The 16,836-nt window shown below is 50.4% G+C and overlaps 4 protein-coding genes across 4 annotated transcripts; 2 read left to right on the top strand and 2 right to left on the bottom strand.

Moving 5' to 3' along the window:
* Nucleotides 1-205: 205 nt before the first annotated feature.
* On the top strand, nt 206-1,923 carry N7503_001723 (CwfJ domain protein; the record flags this gene model as incomplete). Its single annotated transcript, XM_057061270.1, has 2 exons — nt 206-219; nt 270-1,923. The coding sequence occupies 2 exons, from the start codon at nt 206-208 to the stop codon at nt 1,921-1,923; spliced, it is 1,668 nt and encodes a 555-aa protein (XP_056925232.1).
* A 530-nt stretch (nt 1,924-2,453) lies between these two features.
* On the bottom strand, nt 2,454-4,004 carry N7503_001722 (uncharacterized protein; the record flags this gene model as incomplete). The annotated part of the gene is made up of 3 exons (XM_057061269.1): nt 2,454-2,782; nt 2,823-3,817; nt 3,892-4,004. The coding sequence occupies 3 exons, from the start codon at nt 4,002-4,004 to the stop codon at nt 2,454-2,456; spliced, it is 1,437 nt and encodes a 478-aa protein (XP_056925231.1).
* A 921-nt stretch (nt 4,005-4,925) lies between these two features.
* On the bottom strand, nt 4,926-7,763 carry nimT (putative tyrosine protein phosphatase MIH1). The gene is made up of 4 exons (XM_057061268.1): nt 7,425-7,763; nt 7,287-7,354; nt 7,010-7,226; nt 4,926-6,956 (listed from the first exon to the last, which is right to left on the bottom strand). Exons 1-4 carry the CDS (start codon nt 7,664-7,666, stop codon nt 5,825-5,827), a joined length of 1,659 nt encoding a protein of 552 aa, XP_056925230.1. The 5' UTR covers nt 7,667-7,763; the 3' UTR covers nt 4,926-5,824.
* A 5,800-nt stretch (nt 7,764-13,563) lies between these two features.
* On the top strand, nt 13,564-16,606 carry N7503_001720 (DNA-directed DNA polymerase POL5; the record flags this gene model as incomplete). Its single annotated transcript, XM_057061267.1, has 2 exons — nt 13,564-13,947; nt 14,015-16,606. Exons 1-2 carry the CDS (start codon nt 13,576-13,578, stop codon nt 16,604-16,606), a joined length of 2,964 nt encoding a protein of 987 aa, XP_056925229.1. The 5' UTR covers nt 13,564-13,575.
* Between the last annotated feature and the right edge of the window lie 230 nt (nt 16,607-16,836).

Raw genomic sequence — 16,836 nt, 5'->3', positions numbered from 1 at the left:
CGTTGTCACGAGCTGGTCCAAGCTCCTTCAAGAAATGCGCCGCGATCCTCGTTGCATTTTCCCATTCAACTTTAACAAAGCGACCTCAATAGCAACTTACACCAAGAGCCTACCATTAAACGGCTTTAATTTTGGTGCAAATCTGGAGTGATTTCCCCTCCTCTTCCACGCCTCTGCAGAAGGCAAATCATACCATTATCGGAACATGGCTTCGAAGATGTAAGTGAGCTTTAATCCAGTCATTGGATAAGTATTGACCAGACAAATAGCATTGTTCTCGGAGGTGTAAACTGCCAGTTAAAAGCAGTGTTCACAAAGCTAGCCAAATTGCAGGTCAAACAAAATTTCGCCTTTGCAATTATCGTCGGAAATCTCTTCGGCGACTGCTCAGCAGAGAGTGAGCTGGATGAGATCTCTGCTTTACTCCAGGGGAGCATAAATGTACCCCTCCCAACATATTTCACAGTTGGCGATTTACCGCTTCCAACTCGGATAGTGGAAAAGATCGAAGCCAATGATGAAGTGTGCCCGAATCTGTACTTCCTTGGCAAGCGAGGCACCCTGAAAACTTCGGAAGGAATTCGTATTGCTGCTCTTGGTGGCAAGCTAGCAAGTGCAGATTCACACAAGCCTGAGAGCAATGCTAGTGGCAAATTCCAATCAACTTATGCCGAATCTGATGCCCGTGCCCTTTTCGGCACCCATAGCGCCGATATCCTTATTACCAACCAATGGCCCAAGGGAATTCGAGTCGGGTCGAAAGCACCCCTTCCAGAAGACCAGAGCGTCTTTCCAGCTGAAGTACAGTGTGTGGCCGACGTCTGTGCCACTCTAAAACCTCGCTACCACTTTTCCGCATCCGACCCATTCTTCTATGAACGAGAGCCATTCTTCCACTTGCCGACAGAAGACAGCCCTGATGTTAAGCCATTGACGCGTTTCATCTCCATGGCTTCCTTCCAATCGAAGCAGAAGTCGATGTATGCTTTCTCATTAGACCCACAGGCTGCACCATCGTACACAGTTCCGGTCGGTGCAACTGCATCTCCTCTTTCCGCTCCTCAATCTAAGCGCAAGGGACTTCCTACTCAACGGGAATCATTCCAACGCTTTGCACCAACAGAAGGTGAAGGCCATCGTCCATACAAGCGTCAGAGAGAGCGTGCTCCACCCCCAGGCCCTGACCAATGCTTCTTCTGTCTCTCCAACCCCAACATCGCCACACATCTCATCACTTCTATCGGCGACGAAAGCTATCTCACAACAGCCAAGGGTCCCCTCCCACCAAACGATTTCTTCTCTTCTCTTGGCTTCCCGGGCCACATGCTCATTATTCCATTTTCGCACTCCCCAACACTAAATTCAATCCAAGACCCGGAATCCCGTGCGTCTACCTACAATGAGATGCAGCGTTACCGCACTGCCTTGCACAAAATGGTCACAGATCGCTCAGGTGGCAAGCTCGGTGCCGTAACGTGGGAAGTCAGTCGTACGAATGGAATTCACACACACTGGCAATTCCTTCCTGTGCCAATCGACCTAATCCGTGACGGACTAGTCGACGCCGCATTCAAGGTCGAAGCCGAGAACCTCAAATACCCCCGGTTTTCTACCATCCCAGTGTCAGAATCAAAGGGCGCTGAAGAAGCAGGTGACTTTTTCCGGCTGTGGATCTGGAACTCTGTGGATACAGATGGGTCTGCAGAGGCTGACACAGCGGCGGGTGAGGAAAAGATGCTAATGCTGGAGCTATCGCAGGATTTCCGGTTTGATCTTCAATTCGGTCGTCGTGTAATGGCCAAGCTACTGGAGCTGGATAAGCGGATGAACTGGAGGGATGCGACCCAGACCGTTGAGGAAGAAGAAGCCGATACCGCGGCATTCAAGGAGGCGTTCAAGAAGTATGACTTTGCCCTAGAGTAATACCCAATAGTCTGAGCATATATGAAACTCCGGCCATCTAACCCAAGGCCGATTTGAACTTCTCAACCCGACGCCATTTAAACCTAAATTACTGACCACAAAGCGGAGCAAACCTTGAAATGACGGCGTGTATACTCACATAATACTACATAATCAAACATGTATGTGCACAGAAAGGCAAGGTGTCTAAAAATCCCATGCATTGGCGAAATGCTGTACCTAATATCCAGGGTAACAAAGAAAAAATGCCTCATAAAAACTGAGACATAGATGAATCATATACGCACAAGATATCCATCTTGTAAACAAAACCCCAAGTACGACATGAATAATCGTTTGAGATCAGAGGACATGACAAAAAGTAAGAGATGGTATCAAAATGAAAAGGAGACACTCCCTCATGAACCTGTCTGCCTCAAGCAGAGAGGTGAAAACGAACCGAAAACACAAAATTTTTTCAAGAAGATAATACGGAAAAACGAAAAAACGAAAGCATCATACTTTTAGTATGTACCGGTCCAGCCATCAAATCAGAAGTTCGTTGCGGGTTGCCGTCCACTCATCAATAAAGTCGGAGGGCGATTCCTCGCTTCCTGTGTCGGACTAACGGCCTGGCCAATGGGCTGGGCGCTGTAGTCATGGCTCTGGTAGTCATGCGGCGAAGGCGCAGGGAAAGAAGGCGGTGGGGACGCGGGCTGAGCGGGTGACACACCGCGGTATGGAGGCTGGGAAGTATATGTGGGTGGGTACTGGCTTGAGCCGAAGGACGGCTGGCGGGTGAAGCCAGCATTGTTGTGAAACGTGTCCTGGGTTTGCATTTGAGCGGAACCATAGTGTGTGTGTGGGTTGTAGGCTGCTACTGGGGGAGGGGGATGTGAGGCCATGGGCAGCATAGCCACCGGTAGGGTTGGCCATTTGGTTTGCGCCGACGGGGCTGTAGTCGTCGTATGGCTGAACGTGGTCATAAGGCTGGTGTTGATCGTAGCCCTGGTGCTGGTCATATGGTTGGCTGTTGTATGGGCTTACGGCACCGACAGGAGAGGTCAGACCAGGCGAGCGAGGGCCATAGGGATCCTGGGCGGGGGCATAAGCGGCATTGGGTCCTGGGGAGCGGCGAGCATAGGGATCTTGAGCAGCAGCAAATGCGGCTGCGGGACCGGGCGATCGACGTCCGTATGGATCCATAGCAGCGGCGGGGCCAGGAGAGCGCCGATTGTACGGGTCGATAGCTGCTGCTGCTGCGGGGGAAGTCACGCCAGGCGAACGTCGGCCATAGGGATCCTGGGTGGCCGCTAGAGCAGCAGGGGCTGGCGAGCGGCGAGCGTAGGGATCAGTCGGGTTAAATCCTCGGTATCCAGCAGCACTAGCAGGTGTGCTCGTGCCAGTACCCCGATCCGGTGGGTAGTCTGCGAACGTGTTGACATGCAATGGCGTACCAGCGCCATGCTTGCGATCCGCGGGGTTCAATGCCTCCATTTCCACGTCCTCGTGGGGATCTGTGTCCTCGACGTGCTTATCGACAGCATTTGCCCATGTGGGCATTTCAGGGAGCGCATCTTCGTTGATATTAACTGCAGGTGATTTGGCCGTGTCAAAGGTGGCAGTCTGCACGGCGCCACGGTACAATGGTGGTGCTGGGGTTGTGGGCTGCTGATTGTACGCGGGAGCTGGGTTGTATCCCGGGGACTGATTGTATGAAGGAGTCGGGCCTGGGGGAACCAATGGGGGGTCATCGTAATATTTGGGTTGCTTGTTCCTGCGGCGTCCAGAAGGACAGCAACAACCGCAACAGGCGGTGCAGCATCGGTAACCACAGCAAATACAGTTAACGATGCAACCTATGACCGCAATGAGAATAACTGAAACGACGATGATCGCAACAATGACAGGCCATCTAAATCGCGAAAAGATCAGTACATGGTCACCATACTCCTCACTCGGCCTGTGTCTTGCTTCTGATTGACCTACTTGCAGTATGATTTGGCCATACACTTGTCCCAACTTGTGAATGTCGCTTCAGTCGAGGCAAGGTCGCGCGCAAAGAGTGCCATATGGGCCGCGCCCATCTTAAGCGAAGGCATAATGTATACACCGCAATCAGCGTGAACACATTCGGAGATTCAAGTTGACTGTAAAGCGCCAAGTCTTTTCCATGCGACGCGCGTAAGCGAGAATTCAAGTAATAATCAGGCCAGGTAAGACGGCTGTGTTCGTGATGCAGTCCAGCTCAGCAACAAGTAAATCCGATAGAGCGCAATTGAGACCCTGAATCAACTGCCAAGCAAATCCGAGGCGGGGCGCGCACAGTCGGAACTAGTGACTGGAGACGTATTCACGGAATTGTGTTAGGGATTCGAAAATGGCGAATGGAAGGGGAAAGGGTCCGGGGGATGACGACGACTTCGAGGGTTGCGGGCTAAAAAGAGCGACCCAGGCAACAGGTTTCGTATGCAACTGGGATCTAAGCTGACAGTCCCAGGAAATGAAAGACTTTGAAGTGCCGGCCCCCAAGACTTAAAACGAGTGACAGTCTTGCGATTGAAGATGAAGTTGAAGTTAAGAGGGAAAAGACTCTTGAAACACGGAGAGGGGAATGGAGTAAGGGTTAACATGGCCCGCAATAATCTGCCTATCAGAAACTCCGCATACTTGAAACCGCCAATCGTCATTAACCATGCACCCGCCTCCTCCACCGTTTGCCGATCACGCAAATTTGACAACCTCGTTAAAGTATGCGGAGACTAGGAGTCTGGAATTTTACAAGGAAAGAGAAGCATTGTTTGAATGGTTTCATTTCTCACAAAGGGGACAACATATTCAACAGCCTCCTCAAGGCGTTTGGCCACAATTAACCCATTAAATCCCACCAGGATTCAACCTTCGGAAAGGTTCCTTCCTGTAACACTGCCAGGCATATTCGTATATGTACAGCTGGCTCACAGCCACTCATGAATGCACATGAAACCCCAGGATTCCCCCACAAAACAACCCCAATACAGATGGACAGGCAAAGGGGAAGGGGGGGACGATATTAGCAGAAGGGGCAAAGGTACAATGCAATGCATGCAAAAAAGCGCTCAAAAATAAGTCGCATCGCAATGAATATGCAATTCAAGGGAATGGAGGTCTGTTCCAGGAGATTGGTTTGAAAACTGTACAAAGAAGGGTGAAAAGTGCATTAAAGGGCAGTATTCGTGAAAAGAGATTAGATGGAGAGAAGGAAATGCCAAAGTAGTGGCGAGTTGGATGAAGCGTCTGTGGACGATCAGAGAGCATAAGGAAAGGTCCCGACGGAAAGACATGGCCCTTTGGGCTTCGTAAGCAATTCAAGTCGGTTCGATTGGTCGTAAGACAGGACATAGGAAAAAGTTGTCTCAGGGTTTCATCGCCTGAGGGTGGGTCATCAAATTGGGTTGCCCAGGCGTCGTCGGTAGTGCTCATGGGTAAAAGTGGCGTGTCTCAACCATGCGGTGAGAAAGATCAGATGTCCTGATATCATATCGGTGACAGCAAGGAAAATGGTAGAAAAAGGAAATCGCTGAATCGTGCAGGACTCTGAATGTCAAGAGTGAGCCGGAAAAAAGGAAAGGACGATATCACCAGCAGGATATCGTGGCGATGCTGGAGAAGATTCAAAGGGGAAGCTGTCGAAGACGGGTAGAAGGCGAAGTCAAGGGATGTGCGCTCTGCGCAGCTTCAAAATCGGTATCGCAAACCAGGGCTGCCAGAGTCGAGCATTGCGCTATGCCGATGCTGAAAATGAAAAGTGGTTCAAAAACTTTTTGTGGCCACCAGGGAAGAAGGAAAAAAAGCAAAATGCCACGAAGGAAACACCTCGCTCCGAGAAACAATAAACAATGGTATCCGTTGGGCGCCGTAAAGCAAATAAACGAGAAATTGTTTAGTAGGACAGCATCCGACGTCCAGGAGTACGATTTGGGACGGGACTGTCAGCCATGGAGAATGGAGAGCTCATCAGTCGATTGGTGCGCTCTTCATCGAAGCGGCAGCGACCAGTCGGGCTATCCTCCATCTGAGGGGAGTGCTGGCCAAAGGCGAAAGTCTGAGCGCGGTTCAATTTAGAACGCTGCTTGACCTTGCCAAGGCCACGCTCACACGCGAACTCATGCTCCTTCGCGTTCATCTCAACGTAGTTTTGAGGGTAGCAAAGGGCGCTGTGCTCAGCATAGAAAGCGCTGTATCCACCTTCCAAGATGTACATATCCGGGTAGGTAAGATGGGGATAAGAGTCAACATTGACGGCACGGTCATGGTGACGAATGTACTTGGCCATGATAGGCGCACGGTGGGCAGAATACTCGCAATGAAGGATCAAAGCGGTTCGGGACTTGGGCGAATTAAAAAGCTCACCAGCAAGGCGATCTTTATCATTGAAATTAACGGCGCCATCAATGTGGCCACCATCATACTCGTATTCGAAGCGACAATCGACAATCATTACATTGTCGAATTGGCCACGGAATTTGCCATCGAGAAGTTCCAAGAGGGTGTTTTTGGCGATGCGAGGCAGGCCGTCCGCCCGATCCTCAGGTGTGAAGTGAGGAAGCTGGGGCTGAGGAGCGGCTTCTATGTCACTGATGGACTGGAGGGACTGTAGGGGTGCATTTGTTGATACCTTAGCCTCTTTATCGGCAATAACATCCGCTGGGTTCTCAAACATGCTCAATGACCGACGACATTGCTTGCGAGGGCGCATCAAGGGGTGAGAGGGTTTGCGAATAGAGTTTGGAGCGGGCGAACCACTGCTGCGAGAGTGGGTGAATGATGGGCGAAGCCGGGGCAAAGCCAGGTTGCTCGAAGAGCTGTTACGAGAGACAGATCTTTCTTGGGGAGGTGAGTCACCGAACATATCCTCCAGCGAGGTCGAAGTGCTCAAAGACGTCTTGGCTCCCTGGGTGCTAAACCGGAATGCAGGTGCTTTGGTTTCCTGACTAGATCGGTTCATCCCAAGCTGGAAAGAAGCGGCTTTGCTTTTAGCCAGGCTAGGCCGAAGGAAGGGAGGGCGACGTCTTCTATATTAGTTATTAGCACTGACCGTCGGCCAAAGTATACTGCCACAACTTACTCAGGTGCAGCATACGTCGGAGCTTCCATAGGCGAGGCCTGCAAAGGGCTGGGAGCAGCCGACGTAATAGGAGAGTCCATGGGAGTATTCAATGGGGAAGGCGAGTGGACCTCGAACTCGGTGGTCATGATGAAAGCCGCCTTGTGCGGCAGCGGGCTCATTTCCATAGGATCGATACCGGGCGACGAGGGCAAGGGAGGCGTAGTCAACACATTATCTGTTCCACTGTCTTAGCAACTCCCACTTTATAGATCCATCCGAACTGAAGATTGCATACCACGTCGATTGGCCATACCCAACGCATTGGTCGAGAACAAAGACCGCCGGGGCGTTACCAACTGCGGACTAAATATAGAGTCAGTCTTCTTTGATGCTCTTCCCGCATGTAAACGAACGATCCATGGAACCAACGAACCTTTGATCAATGTGAAAGTTTTGGGACAGGTCAGCTGCCAAACTGGCAGCGGGCGAAGAACCCTGCAGAGGACCCATATTGAAGTAATCGGCACCAGACTTCTTCATTGAGATGTCTTTGAAGTTGAATGGGTTACTGCCAAACCCTGACAATGGGTACGAAGTAGGAGCCTCAGATCTGAAGCACCGCCCAAAGAGAGCAGGTGAAGGCTGCATAGCGGCCAACGGAGACGAATGTTCCATTTTGACGACAACCGGACGTAACTGGGCCAAAGTCCAACCTGCTACACACGATCCTCAAATGTCGAAAGACACGCCAACTTTAATTGCCGTCTTTCTTTTCCTTTTCCTTTCCCAGTATATCGTCCTTTGCGATGACAGTATCAATCGCAAACCTATCGGAGAATTTCCGAACCGAGCACCACCGATATCGTATTCCCAGCGAACCAGAAGAGAAAATCCCAGATCCCAAGCCCAAAATCCACCGGCGGCCGAAGATCTGATCGTAAGCTAGCGTGGAGAACTTAAAGAATCATGGCCGAAAAGTGCGGAGATCGGGGGGGCGGAAGCTGCAATTGGAGAGGGGCGGACAGCTCGTGGGCTGAGGGGGCGATGCAGAGTGAGATGTATCTAACTGGGTGAAGCAACTATGAACTAGAAGCCCGTCGGAGGGATACGAAGGCCACTAAAGGTACCGGGGGACGGTCGGAGGGGTTGTCGGATTGGAATGTCGTAAGAAATGAAGAGAGAAGAGTAGAGAAAAGGTGGAACAAAGCGACTTCAAGAAAGAAACTCGTGAAGCTGAAGGGATGGGTCTGTTGCAATGGCAACGCAAGTGGGGAGGATCTCCAGATAGTGTACGGTACAGTGAACGATGTATTATACCGGCTCCCCATACGTAATAATGCGGCGGTAACCCGGTTGTGTGCAAGTCGGTGATTGGAAAGGAAAAAGTGGGGACTTGGTCGTGCTGCTTCCCCAAATTAACTATAGAATAGTCATTTTTTTAAACATTCATTTATTTGATTTAATTTTATTGGTATGCAATGTAAAATCTGCCTCCGACCTGCAGGCTGAATCGAGTATGGATGTGCAGCTGTTTTCCCATGCTTTCCCTCCAGGGGGAAGTTTGGCCCCAGTCTGGTTGCCCGGGCTCCCTTGCCGCCCATCGTCCGGACTACTGGCTGCTCAGCAACCCAGCGCCTATCAGAGACCTTACTGTCTGTGTCCGCCTTCATTCCTTTCTGGGCACGGTTACCAGGGGAAAATCCCAAAATGACCCAAAACCTCTTGGCACCATGTGTCTCGGGCTATTAGCTACCTATTAGGCTCAGCTCTGACTGCGGACTCAGATCCCTTCCCCCTGGCCTACAAGAACCTGGGGAAAACCCTGGAACTCTGTAAATCAATATACTAAGGCGAGGGGACAAACTCGGTTCCATGAATTGAAAAACGGTTTTAGGGTTATTTCCTCTGGTGCCCACCCTGTATAGAAAAATTTTCAGGTACCATCGGGGCTTATACCTCACAAATGGATAGTTTCGGTGCGTCTTCCATGGGTCTTCGGTCTCCACTATGGAGTGGAAAAGAGTTTTTCTTTCGTCTCATAAAACATCCCGTGTGTGCCGTTGCAAACCTGAGCTGAAAAACGGAGCGAGATCGAGCCTAAGGAATCAGGGCTCCACTAATTCAATTTAGCGCTTTCCACTGGTTCGGAAAATAGAGCTTCACTACAAACGCCAAACGAGGGCTTGATGCAAGTGATCCCAGGATCGCCCATGCAAGGACAAGCATGAACTGGATACCCAATGCAATGGATTCAATGCAATAAAGGATCGAGAAACGGCTTGAATGGCCTTGTCTCTGATGTCATTCTACATTACCCAGCTCAGATCTTTCAAAGGGCACTCGTGAGAGCTCGGACTCCATTCGGCATGACCAAATAGGAACATCCAGCTGATTCCCTGAACCTCATGAATGGCGCGTTGTAACTTGGGGACGATCATTCCCGAAGTGAGGACACTAAGGAGGGTTTAGGGCCGATAAGAGATTAAGATGAGGAGATGAAAGGTTCAGACGAAAAGGGAAGAGGGAAATGATCCCCAGAGCATGTGTGCCTGGGATCGGAGATCCTAACCGAGGTGGTGATTGGTGTGATTTCAGTGATGGCGCATCATCGAGCAAAAGAGTTCGTCCCTGCATGATCATTACCCCGTTGGGCGGAAGAACGCGATCGGAGCAAGCTAGCTACCCCACCATCATGCCCCAGTTTCTCTACTTTCTGCACCTGCTGGACAGATATGGTTGAGCAAGGAATGGAAGGTTATCTCAAGTCCATGGAATTCAATCATAATCCCATAGTCCATGACGCTGCCCTTACTTGCATTCCAGTTGATCAAGGATCCGCGAGGAGATCTTTCAATGTCGCGCATCCCTTGAGCCCCTTCGTAGGATGTTTCTGGTATTAATTGCTATACTTGGGCCATTGGTTTTAGGAACCTTTATCCCGTCCTGCTGAATGTCTGGTCGCTCTTCAAACCCCGAAAAATGGATTTTCCGCAACGATATCAGAAATCGTCGGCTCCGACCGTGGGGCTGACGAATACAGAACTACAAGCTCCATAACACTATCGGAATTACCGCAAAACACTGGGGGCCGATTGATGAGATCACGTCACCGGCGCTTGTTGCTAATAAATTGCCCGCTAATCTTTTTTCAGCGTCAATAATGAGCCGATCGACTGGTGCTGAGGCACAATTGATCACATTTGGCGGCAAACCGACTCCATTTCTGGGTCTCATGGTAGTCTCCGGATAACCGATGCAGGATATCAGACGTGTGGGACACGCTAAAAGCAAATCAGCAGGTCCAATTGATCAATTTAATTTGCCACCACGCTGCAAAGCGGCTCTTCGTCGTGCTGAAACTGCTAGTCGATGGAGTCGGCTACATTCGTCCAGTCAGAGTGGGTTTGATGCATTGAGCCAAATCCTGCACCCCACGACTTGCTATTCTGGGAACTCAATGACCCCTCTTTCGTGAAACACCGGGTTGCTTCTGATACGTGAGCTCTTTGGGTCGAGCCACATGAGCCTGCATGACGGTTGATCCATCAACCTGCAATTGCTCTGTCCCATTGTCTGATACATACACCCCGTGGCAGCCACTATAACAATGCGGTGTGGCCTCGCACGCCCTCGGGTTCTCGGAGTAGCGTCGGGAAGATTTCAACTGCCTCAAGCTACAGGACCCCATATTGGTCCGTGTGCCTACGTCACACTCGCATCATTTCGGCTTCATTCTCATTTCAGACTTTATCATCCGGATCTAGACCATTTACTTGTGCTCTATCCTGTTGAACACCCATCATGACGTGCGTTGTTGATTGGAGTGTACGTTTGTTTTGAAAAAATTGACTTTCCAGACGCGTCGCGAATTGACCATCAAGTTGCAATGATAGCCTCGCCTAATGCACCCGCGCATGAGAGTGCTCCAATCATACGAGAAAAGTGGCTGCACCAGGTAAGCTGACTATTCCCTATCTCGTCTCTTGGGAACTTTGAACCGGGGTATCCTGTCGGTCAGTCCGGTCTGTATCTTGCAGGGCTGCGCCACGGCTGCAGTATTCCAAGCCCAGGTGGGGTTCGGGGGAAATCCACGATGATGTGACCCGTCATCTGCGTCACAGCGCCATGTGAAATGGGCCAGTCGTGTCGAGTCTCCAGCCGATGTGCCCTGTCGCAGCTGCGGGGTCGTCACATCGTGGAACATCCCAAGTGTCTGGGCCTTTCATTTTCCCCTCAATCTGCCTTATCATGATGTCAGATGTTGTGCCCATCTCGCGTTAAAAAGTAAACAAAAAGGAAACCTTGAACGCGAACCGCATGCGGCATCCCGTGACTATCACCAATCACTGACATCAGAACAACAAATTCGAGATCCAGATCTTGATTTCCATTATTTTGATCTCTCATCGTGATAATCCCTGTATTCTATTTTGGTATTCTTCGTTACTCGAAATACTAATACATCCAATTGTCAAGCATGTCATCACCTCAGGCTCCAGACTTGCCCCGGGGATTTGTCAATAAATTCTCCAGCGCGGCGTCCCCGATCTGCGGCGCTATTGAATGTCCCGGCTGCCACCACCCATGCGACCTAACCCACCTGGCCTTCGTGCCTGTCACTTTCCCATACTAATTTACCCCTGATCGTGGTGCTATCGCCAGTCTAACGACTACCCTACACCCTATCCAGCGCTGGTCGCACTCCACCGGTAGCGCACAGCCCCGATCGTGGCACGGGAGACCTAGCCTAGTAGCGACCGGCGCCTCACTCTGAGGTCAGATTTTAGACAACTAACAGTTTAAGGAAACATTTCCCCGGTTTGCAGACAGATCAGACAGACCACAAAATCCACAATTCTCACTAATCGCATCACTATTAAACATCGTATAGCGTCACAACTGACGTGTTGAAATTGATCCATCATCACCTTATTTTGGGCCTATGAACTCCGTACTCTATCGAACGTAGCACCAAAAAGCAATGCTGATCTTCACTCTCAATGCCTCATTTTGGTCTGCCGCTGCCAAAGCCTAGTCCATAGTGCCATCCACGCGGCGTTCAGTGCAGCGGGTGAGATGTATCATCTCCGGTACCTGTCATCCGCGCGGAAACGCATGGCGAACCGCGGACCGTCGTGTCACACTCTACGTGTCTTGTGCCACGGCGCTGCAGTATAAGGTTATTTTCTCAATGATTTGCAATTGCTTTACATTGTTTGCTTCTTTAACACTTTTTCCCCCTGAGCGAAGCAGAGATATATAAACCCGTTGCTGGGGTTTCGTCGGTGGATTTCTACACTTCACAATATATATCGACTTCACTGCATACTTACGGGAGTACTCCGGATACCCAACAAAGTTCCAATGCAATGAATGCATGGATCCATCGTTGCCTTTTGCGTTTAAAAGTACGTTTACGACTCCGCTGAGTGGGCAACAGATCATATTATTGGGGGCCATGCAAACATCGTACCGTTTCCCCCTTAATATCGGGCGTCTGGACCATTCGTGCTCCACGCCAAAACGATAGCCAATGTAGCTACCCTGACAACGGATTTTGGGGTCGAAGGAATCGGCCGATTGCAAAGCATTTGGGTAGCAAACTCGGAAACGACTATTGTATCGAAAAAGTTTGTTAATTTTGATTTTTGTGCTACGTGGAGTTTGCGAGATTGGTACGCTGTGGGGAACTGATGGAAAATCGTCGCTGTCCGGGAAACCGTGTTCAGAGCATCCATGGATCAATTTTTCGTACTCGAAACATCGAACGGGCCACCATTGCTGTCTTGTAAGACCCATCAATCTTTCAGCTAGCCTTGTTCGAGTTTTATTGTTCTCACAGCTACAGCCCTGACTACAGTAGGTTTCGTGTTAGGGGAGCCAGTGGTGATCAACTGCAAACCAATTCATGTCTTTCTTAATAAGAGATGTTCAAACTATCTATCTGCAGTCTGACTGAGCCGTCTCGTTCATGGGTCTCTAACTTGTCGCACTGGCCTGGCACGTTCCACTGTCAGATATCGGAATGGCTCTATGGTGTGGATTGAATGATTGTTGAGCGTTAGATTGAATTGACTCCAGTCATTTGGCTACTTAATTGTGCTATTTTGATAATAGCTTTTGATTATTGATGTCCCAGTGTTGCCTCGTCCTAAAAATTATTGTGCGAATAATAAAGTTGCGGGGTGTGGTCACTATATATTTTTGCAACACTAAGTCCCGCAGCGTTCCATAGAATTGCAGGTGAAGGGCTACTTGCCCAAGTGGGAGACAACTACCTAAGCAACACCACACTTTTCACCAATTGCTCATACTTAGATACTAATGACTACAGCTGTTATCATTTTAGCATGTAAAGACGCTTTTTCCAACTCAAAATTATACTAAATTTCATCTCTGTACAAATTATAGCCTTATCAGCTTATCGCATCGCGCTAGTCCACAAGGGGCAACAGCCTCCCCGAATTTTCTGCGCCGCGGCGAGCAATGTTCACTTGATCCAACCTCGCGAATAGCTCCATCCCGAGAGCTGCGACCTTGATTACCACCGCAAAACATTCTTGAAATCAATCAATCCCGCAACAATGCCGCCACACTTCGGCGGCCCGAAGAAGCGTCGTCGCGAAGGCTACAACATCGACGTGAAGCTCGTGGAGATCTATGAAGATCTGGCCAGCGAGAAAGACGAGATCCGGCTGAAGGCTGCCCAAAGCCTTGTATCGCAATTCACACCCGACCAGAACCCTACCGATGAACAGATTAAGAAGGTGCTGCAGAGACTCTTCCGCGGTCTTTGCAGTAGTCGCAAAGCAGCTCGAATTGGATTCTCCATTGCGTTGACCGAGGTCCTCACTCAGGTCTATTCTACTCCGCGCGACTCTGCGGAATTTAAACTGTCGGATGCCCTTCAACTTTGGCAAGTGCAAACCCACGCAAGTGGTGGCGAGACAGGACAGGTGAGTTAGCCTCAGAGCAATCCTCATATTATGATTAGCTTGGTGCTAATGGAGATCACCAATGCAGGAACAACGCGACCACCATTTTGGACGTCTATTCGGTGCCGAGGCGATTATTAAATCTACTGTTCTTTTTCAACCCGGCATTCCCTTCGAGTACTGGACCAAGGTCCTCATCCTGATCTTCGACCTTGCCCAGACCAAGCCATGGATTCGAGAGGAATGCGGTTGGATTCTCTACCGCTGTGTGTACGACCTGTCTGCTCGCTATATGGATGCCAAGTTCGTTGAGGCTATTTTGGAAGGCCTGTGCACTCACGAGGTGGCTCGATCGCCCGAGGGTGTTGCGGTCTGGCTGGCTGCCAAAGACATGTTCCCCAAGGTCAACTATCCCAGCAAGGTTTGGAAGCACGATGACCCGCTGGACACAAAGGAGCGCAATAGTCTGTCGAAGATCATGAAAGAGTCTTCTGCGGAGGAAGCTCAGGGCGAGAGCAAAGCCAAAAACTCTGGTGTCTGGAACTCCAAGCTTCACTTTGCCTGGGATGCCGTCATTTCCCGAACTGGCGAGAGCGACAAGTCAAAATCGAAATCCTCTCGCTTGTCATTCAGTGATTTCTGGACCGAAGTTGTGGACAATGGCTTGTTCGCCTCTGCTTCATCCGATGAACGCAAGTACTGGGGCTTCCTCCTGTTCACCAAGGTTCTCAACGAGGGTTCGCCTGAGCAGGCATCTCACATTTTCACCAAGAACTTGGTTCGCTGCTTGACAAATCAACTTGCCGTTGAGGATCGCTACTTGCACCGCATGGCCGTCAAGGCCGCTAAGGCAATTCAAACCCGCGTGTCAAAGGAGCCCGGGTTTGCATCTGCAGCTGTTTGTGGTCTCATGGGTAGCAGTGGCACAGTCAATTTTGACCAGGCCACCAAGACAAAGACCATCGAGAAGATCGTGGCAGATGCCAACCGCGAGGCCTTGGAGGATATCATTCCCCTGTTCGAAAAGCTCCTCAACCGCCCTGAAGCAAGCGACGAGAAGCTTGCGGCTTCAAACCGCCAATTCATCGCTGGTCTCCTCCTCTCAGTGGTGCGCGGCAAAGCTGCCACTGGCAACAGTGACGACTCTGAAGATGACTTCCAGTCCACTCTCGAGCAGATTCTGTCCATTCTTGTGCGCTTTGCATACTTCCCGAACACCAGCAACGCCTCCTCCGCTCCCCAACCTGCGCTCTCCCAGGCTACTCAGGAGATGCTGCGCAACCGTATCAATTCTTCATTGAACAGTCTCCTTACATCGCAGACATATGCCTCGACAATTCCTTACGCAGTCGTGAAGCAAATTCGTGATGCCGCCAAGTCCGAAGAATATGGCAAATTCATCATTAACATCGATGATAAGATTCAGGAGTCAGTGAAGACTGCTTTCAAGTCATTGAAGAAGCTCTCTACCAAGGAACAGAAGGGTGACACATCCGGAATTTCCGCCTTCAAGCTCCTCTACTCCATGACAGTCTTGCAAGTCTACAATGGTGACCCTGATGCCGTGTCGATGCTCGACGAGCTCGAGTTTTGCTATTCCAAGATCATGGATGACGAGGACTCGGAGGACGCCTCCGACGCGTCAGATGCCCTTGTTGAGATCCTCCTCAGCTTTGCTTCAAAGCAGTCACAGCTTTTCCGTCGCATGAGTGAGCAGGTCTTCGGTGCCTTTGCTGATCAGATTTCCGAGAACGGCCTGGAGTCGTTGATTTCCATCCTTGAGGCAAAGGAGAGTCTTGCCGGACAGCAGGAAATGTTTGAAGACCAAGACGAAGGTGAGGAGGAGTCAGAGGATGACGATGTCGAAGAAATTTCAGAGGGAGACGAAGACAAGATGGATGTCGACAGCGACGTCGAAGTTGTAGAGGCAGGCGATGACTCTGACTCCGAGTCAGACGATGAAGAACCCTCAGATGTCGACGAGGAAGATGCCGCTGAAGTCGCCGACTTTGAAGCCAAGCTTGCCGCCGCACTTGGTACCCATCTCGCAGACAAAGACGGAAACGCATCCGACTCTGACTCTGATGCCGACATGAATGATGACGAAATGGACGCCGTCGACGAGCAACTGGCCAATGTCTTCCGCGCTCGCCGCCAAGTCACATCCCAGCAAAAAGATAAGAAGGGCGCACGCGAGAACATGGTGAACTTCAAGAACCGTGTTCTCGATCTCATCGAGATCTTCGTCAAGAAGTGCCACTCTCGCGTCCTGGCTCTGGATCTCCTCCTCCCTCTCCTCCGTCTCTCGCGCCGCTCTTCCGTGAAGCAGATCGCCAGCAAGGCCAACAGCGTGCTCCGTGAGTACACCAAGCTATGCAAGGGATCTGCCGTCCCAAAGATCGATGGTGACACTGAGCCTGTTTGGGAACTGCTGCGGTCTATCCACAAGGAGGCAGCACACAGTGGACCTCAGACCCACGCCGCTGCCGCTAGCCAGGCTAGTTTGCTTGTTGTGAAGGTCCTCGTTGCGCATGACAAGGCTGATATTGCTGGCGTTGTCGATGTGTATGGCGAGACACGTAAGGCTCAGCTTTGCAGCACTAAGTGCCATGTTCAGCCTTCGTTCTTCACGGAATGGAACAACTGGTGTGTTTCGGCGAGCAAGCAGCTCAAGAACTGAGTCTCTCGTCTGATTAAAATTTATGTCTGCTTGGGAACTATATGGAGTTAATTGTAGATTTGGTGCCTAAAATATGGGCATAAAATGATATGACTATTGAATATTCCAACATGAAATGCCGCATCGGCTGGCAGAAATTCCCACGAGGGGAATTTAAGCTTTCCCTCGCACCTAAACAAACAGACAAGCACTTTTGCTCATCTTGATAATCGTACATGTCATCGAGCTTC

Source organism: Penicillium pulvis (assembly GCF_028828015.1).
Source record: "Penicillium pulvis strain IBT 33274 chromosome Unknown contig_12_segment0_segment0, whole genome shotgun sequence".
Taxonomy (NCBI): Eukaryota; Fungi; Ascomycota; class Eurotiomycetes; order Eurotiales; family Aspergillaceae; genus Penicillium; species Penicillium pulvis.
The sequence above is the reverse complement of the archived record's forward strand: the minus strand, read 5'-3'. Positions and strand labels throughout refer to the sequence as shown.